Source organism: Cajanus cajan, chromosome 1 (assembly GCF_000230855.2).
Source record: "Cajanus cajan strain Asha chromosome 1, NIPB_CcT2T_4, whole genome shotgun sequence".
Classification (NCBI taxonomy): domain Eukaryota; kingdom Viridiplantae; phylum Streptophyta; class Magnoliopsida; order Fabales; family Fabaceae; genus Cajanus; species Cajanus cajan.
In genome coordinates, this window is record NC_138517.1 from 87,977,593 (window position 1) to 87,988,272 (window position 10,680).

Genomic DNA, 10,680 nt, shown 5'->3' on the forward strand with positions numbered 1-10,680 from the left:
TAATTTTGGTCTTTTATGAATTTTTAAAGTTTTGAAAATAATTTCTATCATTTATTCATGATATGTGATACAATTTATACATGTCATGTTTTATGTTATTTTAAAATGACTAATATATGGTTAGATATATGTTATTTCACTATTAAGAGAGTTTTTAATGGAGGGAAGAAGTTAGAAATTTTGTTTAATTGAAAGGTAAAGAAGAGAGATAATTCTTTTCTTATTTTATTCATAATGGAGGAAAATGATTTAAAAATTAATTTATTTTTGTATTTTATAAATTTTTTCTTATAATTTTAAATTAATAATATAAATAATGATATTTTAGATATTATATTAAAAATATTTTAAAATCTCTTCAATTTCATTTTACTTTTTTTCCAACCAAAAGTTAAATTGGAGTTCGAATTTTTTGTTATGTTGAAGTTTATGGATTTGACTTATACAAAGTAAACAAATATATAAAGTGAAAGGGGAAGATATATCTACCATTGATTCAAATTAAAATACCTTATAAGTTTAATTTATTTTAAATTAAGAATAAATACATTTTTCTTTTTCATTTACATACCTAACAAAACATTCAAAATCCTGTTATTGCATTTATTACCAAGGCACGTGAGAGATAGAGTGCGGCATGGCAACTCGACTAATATCCGTATCATACAGATTTTTTTTAATCTTTTTTTGCTGAATATCTTACATTATTTTATTGGAGTACAGGGAATAACACATTGGACGTAAGTTAGCATTAACGTTGGACACCTCGTGGTTAGTGATTCAAGCAGTGTCTGTCTGCTCCCCAATTTCCTATCATAAGCAATAAAAACTAATGTAAGATGAGTGTAAAATAGAGAAGCACTTGAACTACCGGTTTCAACATGCACTTGAACGAAATTACGTTCGCACCATGTTATATTCTTCGAAAAAAAAGAAAGAGAAGACAATGAAATACTACTAGTTTTTTCTCCATTTGCAACCCTGCAATTGACATCACCGTGGGGTGACCTGAGTAATAGCAACATGAGTAGAGGCATTTGAAGAGACAGGGTTGAAGTTCTTTCTAGAGGATTCTCCTTCATTTGTGAAGAATCCTGGAGCTGTAAGTTCTTTCTCATTCAGTTGAATTGCCTTGGATAGCATATCAACCACCTGTATCATCAATGGCCTTCTACCTGCTGCTGCTTGTGTGCAGAAAAGAGCGACCTTCATGTACCTCTTTACCTCTTCCTCAGGATATTCTTCCATTTCTCCATCAACAAACTCCAACAACTTCCCCTCTTCATAAAGTTGCCACGCCTGTTACACCAAATAACGATCGTTATGTCCAAGAAAAACATAGAAATGTATTATGTTGACATGGAACAAGGTAGTACGGAAAGATTAGTTCAAAAACAAGTGGTAGTGAATAATAAGGATATGTTAGGATTTCTTAGGCTCAAAAACATTAACTTGGATATTTGCATAACATAAAAATGTATAACGTGGCAAAGTAACTCATATATATAGGAAACTAAGACGTACATATTCCAAGAGTTGTTTGTGTGACCCTCCCCCATTTGTCCTTCTGGCGCTGCTTCTGCCACTAATTATTTCAAGAATAAGAACCCCAAAGCTGTATATATCAGCCTTCTTGGTTAACTGGCCACCTAATGCATATTCTGGTGCTAAGTAACCACTGTATAAATAAAAACAAAGCAGGGTTTAGTATTAATCAGTCCAATAATCTATGTAGTCCAAGTATAAATTGACCAAATTTTGGAATGCAAAAAAATTATATACAAGTGGATAAATTAGAAAATCCCTGTTTTCCAAACCAAAAATTGGAGTAGTCCTAATACAGAAACTATAGAGGAAAGGGTTGGGACAACAAACTAACTATAGCATAAGCAAAAACATAAAACTAACAATCTGAAATATAACATTAACATACGTTGTTCCAGCAATTCTGGTGCTAATGTGAGTTATGTCATCTGGAAATAATTTAGCCAAACCAAAATCACCTATTTTGGGATTGAAATCACTGTCAAGTAGTACATTACTAGCTTTGATGTCTCTGTGCACAATAGGTGGTGCAAGTTCTTCATGAAGAAATGCAAGACCCTTTGCGGTGCCTATACAAATAGCAGATCTTTTTCTCCAGTCTAGTTTAATGTTTGCATTCCTTGTGCCTAGAAGACGATGGAAAAAGGAAATAAAATAAAAGGTTACATACTTGTTTCATCTTCTCATCTGTATATGGATTTAATTTGTGACTTGATAATTTACACTAAGCACTTAATTAACATATTTACCAAGTAGTGCACTATTAAGGTTGCCATTTTCCACATACTCGTAGACTAATGTACGACTAGGTCCTTGAATGCAGAATCCAATCAATTCAACAAGGTTTGGATGTTTAACATTTGACAAAGTTTCAATTTCTGTCAAAAACTCACGAACTCCTTGCTTTGACCAAACTGAGAGAGTCTTAACTGCTACACGTCTTCCATCTCTTAAGGTTCCCTAACAAAATTGTCACGTAGGTGTTTATAATTAATTATAAAGGCTTAAACATCAATAAGAGCAAAAAGGATAAAATGTGATGCAGTTTCTTGGCACCTTATACCCTTCCTTAGCTTAAGTAACTTATCACGTGTTCAGTGTCCTCAAAACTGAGTGTTTTATTGTTTCTTTTACCATTTCTCTAGACAGATTTTTGGTTTTATTAAACAGAAAATAGGAATAACATTCATATTAATTCCATGGTAACACAAATATCAGTAACCTGATTACCTGGTAAACGGTTCCAAAACCTCCTCGTCCTATCTTATTGTTTGAATGATAATTATCAGTTGCGAATTTCAGTTCTTTATCAGAAAATTGCCTAACATTATCTAACGGATAGCCTGCACGACACAAGAAAAGAAGCATGAGAAAGAAATATGTATATAAATGGGAAGAAAAATTAAACAAATGGAAAGAAAGGAATTCTAGGCAAACCCACACACGTGCTAACCGCTATACAATCTTTACCACACAAATGGTAATGAAATTACAAAAACTTTCTAGCATTGTTAAAATATAAAATCAAGTAATCACCAAACCTCACCATGAATTTCACTAGGAACATGAGAAGGGCGTCTTTCCTTTGTGGATTTGGCTCCAAAGCAGCCACAAGTCATAATGACCCTGCTATATTACCGCTATACTCTGCAATCTGCATAATATATTCTAACATAAGCAAAATGCAATTTGATTTTTGAGATGGAAAACGGCATGCATGGTGTCTTGAATTCAAATAATCAAACACAAAACTGAAGGAAAAAACTCAGTTTGTCACTTTCTCTAATCCTATCAGGAACAAAAACACAATTTTTTTTAAAAAAATATTGTTCCAAGAGGATAATACCCATTACTTTATATTCAACTCTGATTTTAGTATCACGCTGTTGAATCCAAAAAGGCTAAAACTTAAAGAAAATCAAACACAGAAACCATGGTGCCATCACAAATTTTCCACAGCCAAATAGTAGCTTTAAGGCCACCACAGTTTTCAACGTGATCCACCATGTTCCCAAACATACTAAAAACAAGAAATAGGCACCTAACCGGTCTAGTTGATAGGAAAAGTGAGCTGGAAACAGAGGTGTAATAAGTTGAATGAAGAAACAAAAAACGAAAACTGAAACGCGCCAAGAACATGTAATCTAATGTGAAACTATAGTTTGTTAGTGGTCATATCATATCATATCATATCATATCCTATGCTTGAAATGTGAAAAGGTAGAAACGTTGGATTAAGCTGCCGGCTCCTCATTTTTTAAATGCAAAATTATGAAATTGTGGCCATCGGGTGTTGTTTTATAATTTTTATTTATAATCAGTAGGTATAACTTTTATTCCACATAATAATTAATTTATTATAAGAGTAAAGTAAAGTATGTTGAAATCTAAAGTCGTGTTTTGTTCAGAATCACTAACAAAATTAGAAGTTCTTAGTAGTATATTATAAAGCTTAGGTATTGTTTGGTGTAGTTTATGTCCGCGTTGGCAGCTGCAGCCAATAAATATGAGTCGCATATCTCATGCTCTGACTTTGCCTTCCCACTTGGTCACACTGTCGCTGAAAGTGACATCGGCTTTTTAGTTCCACACTTCCACCTCCACATTCTTCGCTTCCGTAAATGCCATATCCAACTACACCTATATTTTTATTTTATAAATCTTCTAAAAATCTTTGTTAAAATATTCTTTTTTTACTCTCTCAATTATTTTATTTTTTAGTTCCTATAATTTAAAATAAATATTTATTATCTTTATGCTTATCTTTTTATTTTTATTTTTTTTTAAATCTTTTTAGTTATTATTATTTCTTTTTGAAATGTTATTTTTTTTCGAGTTAATGTGATACATGTATTAATTTAATTTGTTGGAATTATTCTTTAAAGTAGATCTCTCACGTTAACACAAAACATACATTATAGAAAGATAATGATAGAAATTAAAATAATTAATTTTTTTTATAAATATTGAAAATAAAAAATAAATATAAAAATTAACTTTATTCCAACATTGTACTATGTATAAAAAAAATTCTAACATTGTAATAAAGCAATAAAGGATTTTATTTTATTCTTTTTTAACAATTAGAGTTTGTTTGAATAAAATTTTTTAAAAGTATTTCTACGAGAACAAAATGAAAAAGAAAAAAATGTGCTTTTATATATATATATATATATATATATATATATATATATATATATATCTGAAAACTAAGTAAGATAATTTATAAAAACTATTTTATATTAACTTTTCCAAAATATATTTTAAAATTTGTATAAGTTAATTTCTTAACTTATAAAAAAATTATATTTTTCTCCAATATCTTTGTATAGTTAATACTTATATATATATATATATGCATATTATAAATAAAAATAATTAATAATTAAGATTAAAATTTAATTATAAACATATTTTTATGAGATTATTATGTGTTCTCTCTATATCACCATCATCAGTTTACCACCACCCACCTAAACACATTAATATTTGGTGACAAAATATAGAACTACTAAAAGGTGGTTCTCTTTCTTTCTTTTTAATCACTAGTTGTATTTGATGAAGAAAAAAATTAAAAACTCTCATTTTTAATTATGTATTAAAAAGAAATATAATTTTAAACAGAGCCTGCCATGGACCATTTTTATAAGTGACCATTTTTTCGTAATCATTAGATTTATCTAGTTTCATGGTACACTTTCATTACTAGGTTTTTTTTTTTTTTTAATCTTATTTATCCCGTTGCATTGCCACGCTCCCATTCCTCCGGGACTCATCCTTTCGTTTCTTTATAACCTCACTTCCTCCACCTGCACCATTTCCGCCTGCCTATGTTGCTTCTTTCCTTTCCTTTCGTTCCTTCCCCACTTGCACCACTATCTCTACCCTTAAGGATGATAAATAAACTCATAACTGTGATTAGTATCTGAGTTCCTCACGATTTTGACATAGAATATTCGATTTGATCGGATATGAGTACAGATATAAGTAATACATGATTTATTAAATTAGGCACGAGGATGGAGATGAGTATATATTTACATGTCTCGTATTCGCTTTAAATTTCTAAAACTTAATTTTTTTAAATTTTTTAATATTTATGTAATTCTTACTCTATTTTAAATTTTATGTCAAATTAAACTTAACTACTATAATTTTATAATTGCTACTCCATGTTAAAATTTTGGTTTTTTTAAAAAAATTATTTAATTAAATTTTAGATAGGTATGGGGCGAGTTCGGGTGTATCTGATACCTGATAGAGATGAGGATGAAAATACAAATTTTATACCCGTCAAGATAGGGTATGGGAATGCAAATGAGAATGGGTACAATGAAATCCATACCTATCATGTCCCATTGCCATCCCTATCTACCCTCCTTGTTGTGGGTGGATCATCTTTGCTTTTTTCCACATCACTGTTTGTAGTCAATATTAGTTGAAGCTATGGAGCACACCATCCAACTTTAGATTGATGTTGAATTCCATACCTTATTACAAATATTTTAGAAGTAATGATTGAAACAAAGTTTAAGAAAAATAAAAGTTCATATAAAATGTTCCAAAGAAATAAATGTAAACTTCAAATACAATAAAGTTCATGTCCTATAAGTTCTTTGCCTTGATGTCACACTATCAGAGCACACCCTTACTCGGTTATTGACATCTTGAATGTCACTCATGTACGAATTTTCCTCACCTAAAAACAACCACAAGATGTATAGTGAGAAAAGAAAATATTTATATGTAAATACACTAGGAATTTTCACAAATAGTTTCAATGCCACATATTATACAATCACAGTTTTTCCAACATCCAGTTAAATTTCACCAATATTAAGTTAATATATTCTATCACCACATCCCAAATCACACTGATACACAAATCATCCATATCTACCATATCACACAACCAACACCATGTCATGTTTACATCACCGTTGTTGCATCACACGTCCAATGTCGTGCCACGCATACATCTATGCTAATTGTCAGACATCCCGCACTATGTCATGCTCACACCACCACTGTTGTATCACATGCCCAGCGTTGTGTCATGCATACATTTGTGCCAAGACATCACACCATAGTCCACAACTCAATTCCACATCACATACATAATATGGATAAATCCACATAAAACAATAGTTCACATACCCCTCACGCAATTCACCATGAATTCACATCACATCATCATAAATATATGAACCAACTCTACAACATAGTATCATACAACTTTAAACCACTTTTTAATCCACATGATAATACCTTAGAACATCAAAACAACATGCATATAAGAGAAAATAACACATAGAAAGTTATGCTCATTCAAATAAACTCAAATCTATCTCAAAAGAAATATAAGAGGATAATCTGAAACTTTTATGAAGACACGAAATTCTAAAAAAAATCATCTACTTAACTGAAATTAAAAAAAAAAAACCAAAACAGATGTAATCCATGCTGACAACTTGATCTTTATTCACTAAAATAACCATAACTTGAGTTATACACATCATTTTTGAGTAATTCCAAAGTCATTAGAAAGCTAACATCCAAAGTTACAACTTTTGTGAAAAACATGAAGCCTAAAAATGTCGTTACGGTCACCTCACATGACTAACAACACAAAACTTAATATTTAACGCACTATAATGGAGACTAAACTTATAACTCTCATAATTCAAATAATTCTTAACATTTTTACACGATTTTAGAGTCTAAATTATAACCCTAAGTGTCTAATTTCTAACCGAATAAATAGAAATTGATTTGATTAATCACACAAAAAGATATTACAAAAATACTAAGGTACTTCCATAACTAAAATCTCTCGATTACACATTAATTTATATAACTAAGAGTGCTCATCGATTTACAAGAACCCTAATTTACATAGCACATTCCAATGAATTTAATTATCATTTACATCTTCAATTTTATCAAATAATATAACAACTACATTTATAAATCAATATAAACCTGATTGAATCATCAATTTCACAAAATAACATACCAATTGATAAAACCCAATCCCTCATGAACCCTAATTCAGATACACATTTCAATTAATTCAATCTCTCTCTTAGAACATCGATTTTTAACATCTAACACCACCAATACGAGTAGAATTCATCCGAATTACCAAATATATAAATAGAAAACATTATAAAGTTACTAAGAATTCTAGGGAACTCCCTCCCTCTACCCATTCTCTCATGTGACTTCACATACAAAAATTTCCTTTTCTCTCAATGCCAAATGAGATTATTCCTGAGCACTCTTCCTCAAAGCTCTCTATTTTTCCTCTAATCTTTCATAACGTAAAATGAGGCAGTTAGGGTTAACTCTATTTGACCATTTCTTAAAAATAATGGTCAATTCAATTCATTTTCCTTCTCTTCTTGACTTGTTTCTCTTTTCCCCAAAAATAATTAAATAAATATATTATATGAAATAGTTTTTCCCTAATAATAATAATAACATATTTCTGACCCAAAATATAATAATATAGTTTCAATATCAAAATATCCTATAAAATCAACCTTTTAGATTTTATAATAAAATATATAATTAATCAACTTCTAAATTATCCCTTAAAACACACAAATAATCATTTAAAATGCTAATAAAAAACACTTATTTAATACGTACAAAATAATATTCTCTTATAATAATAAAATAATTTTGACCAATACTATATAATAATAATAGTATTTTTGAAAAATGGGATGTTATAATACTCCTCTCCTTTTAAGAAATTCGTCCCCGAATTTCCTGAATGAAGAGGTTTAGATATGACTCTTTTATTAAACTTAGGATTCTTCCTAAACGTCCTAGGTAAACTCACAATAAAGTCCATAGATGCATTATCCCCTTCCAAACAAGGACATTTAAAGGTTGCAAAAGTTCTAAAGGCTTATTATGATATTCTACTTTAGACTTATAGTATACTAAACCCAAATACACAAACTTTTCTACTTCTTTATTCATCTTAGACCACCAGAACACCTTCCTAAGGTCCCAATACATCATCATGACTCTTGTGTGAATACTAAGATTACTTTTATGTCCTTCTTCTAAGATCATCTTCTTAAATTTGATTATTAGGCACATAGATTCTATCCTTGAGCCTCAAAACACCATCAATTCCTACTCGAAAAGGTCTATTTATATCTCTACCAATCCTCTTTACTTGGTTTACTAAGAAAAGATCTAACTCTTGGCCTTCTCCAACCTCATCAATCAATTTTACTAGACACCTTCAACATACCCAATTTAAAGCTCCCAGGGGTAAGCTCACATACCAAGCTTAAGTCTCTAAACTCCTCAATCAAATTCAACTCTTTAATCGCTTGACACTATGTTTGGTTGTGAGAAGAGAAGAGATAGAAATAAATGAGTAAAAATAAATTTGAGAGAAATAAGTAAGAAATAAAAGATAAATAATATTATAAAGTTGTTTAGTTTGAATAGATTGAGAGAAAATAAATTATAATTAAAGAAAAATAGAAGAAACAAAAATAAATGAGTAAAAATATGTAAAAAAAATTGGTGTAAATAAGATTATTTGATTTGAGAAATAGGTAAGAAATAAAATAAATAAATAATATTATAAGGTTATCTAGTTTGAATAGATTGAAAAAAATTATAATTAAAAAAATTACAATTTTATTCCTTTATGTTACGTACCATTTTTTTATTATTTCTATTCATTATTCATTTAAATAAATGAAACATATTTATTTGGTTACATGTTCAAATAACATACATTTTATTTAAATACAACCAAATAAATATATATTAAAATGGTTATTTATTCAATAATTGAAGAATATATATATTTTAATAAACAATATATTTATTCAAATAAATGGTTATCTTATTTAAATAGTTGACGTTGATTAAACATTGTATGTAAAGAGGACACATTCCCTATGGATGGTATGTGCTTCAGTTTCACAGAAATGTTTTGTTGACCATATAGTAAAAGAAAAGGTGTAGCTCATGTCTTCTATGGCCATTTGAATAAATAATATCATATTCGAATAAAATGAAGTAGTCCAAATTATGTATTTGAATAAAATAACACGCATTCAAATATAATTGAATAATAAAATAGTTGATTCGAATGAAATGAGCTACATTAGAATAAAAAAAAAGAAGAAAAACTTAACTTCTTCGTTCGCATTGGTTCAAAACAAATGAACTATATAGATAGTTAGTAAATTAATTAAGAAACATTCTTCTTAGTTGAGTTAGCATAGTGTGGCTAGTCTTCTTGGGTGTCATGGATTTGTGGCGGCTATCATACTTATAGCAGCACGCTGCATTACCATTACAGTCTTTTTCATTGAAAGTTTCAACTTTTTGTGCAGCTTTAATTCGATACCATAACATCATATAAATTTTCAACGGAAAAAAGGAACATAAGACTTTTTTGTGGTGACATATTTTTCTATTCAACGAATTAGTATGCATTTTTCATTATAATTTAATTAACCTATATCTTTGACTAATAAGATTAAACAGAATTTCCATGAATGCTCAAAATAACATGCAAATTGTCGTCAACTCTCTTTGTAACATGATAACAACCTCTCTCTTTGTTGTGTTCTTAGTGCAACGAAATAAAATGTTATATTTAAGTAATTCAAAAATTTATTGATAAACAATTCGACCAATTCATTTCATACACGTCAATACATAATTGACTTTAAATAATTAAAATTTGAAAACCATGATGAATGCGTGATAACAGTCAGAATGTTGTAAATAATATCTTATAAGTATGTATTAAACAGTTTTGAATAATATCTTATAAATATGTATTAAATAGTGTTGATACACTTTAATATATTTTATGGGATATTTATTTTTCTATTGGTTTTTCTTTTTATTATTGTTAATTATAAAATAAGTATAAGCAAATCCATTTTTTACCGAAAAAAAAATAATTTTCCCGTTGTTTTTACTGTCCCTAAATTGGTATGAAATGGGAGATTCTTTTCTTCTAATTTCTTAAAAAATAAATATTTTTATAAAAAATTAAAATATAATAAATAAATTCCTTCTAATATATATATATATATATATATATATATATATATATATATATATGAAGAAAGATTCGTT

At 28.9% G+C, this 10,680-nt stretch overlaps 1 protein-coding gene across 6 annotated transcripts; it reads right to left on the minus strand.

Moving 5' to 3' along the window:
• Positions 1-495: 495 nt before the first annotated feature.
• LOC109803236 (putative serine/threonine-protein kinase) lies at positions 496-3,818 on the minus strand. Of its 6 annotated transcripts, none has more exons than XR_002240152.3 (7): positions 3,092-3,818; positions 2,776-2,888; positions 2,295-2,505; positions 1,934-2,171; positions 1,525-1,678; positions 910-1,299; positions 496-810 (listed from the first exon to the last, which is right to left on the minus strand). XR_002240152.3 is itself a non-coding variant. In XM_020364716.3 (7 exons), the coding sequence occupies exons 1-6, from the start codon at positions 3,162-3,164 to the stop codon at positions 994-996; spliced, it is 1,095 nt and encodes a 364-aa protein (XP_020220305.1). In that variant the 5' UTR covers positions 3,165-3,818; the 3' UTR covers positions 496-810; positions 956-993. The 6 variants fall into 6 exon arrangements, 5 of the variants coding, with proteins under 5 accessions (XP_020220305.1, XP_020220304.1, XP_020220303.1 ...); XM_020364716.3 differs by having other exon boundaries at positions 956-1,299; XM_020364715.3 differs by lacking the exon at positions 496-810 and having other exon boundaries at positions 847-1,299; positions 3,092-3,199; positions 3,592-3,817.
• Positions 3,819-10,680: the final 6,862 nt, after the last annotated feature.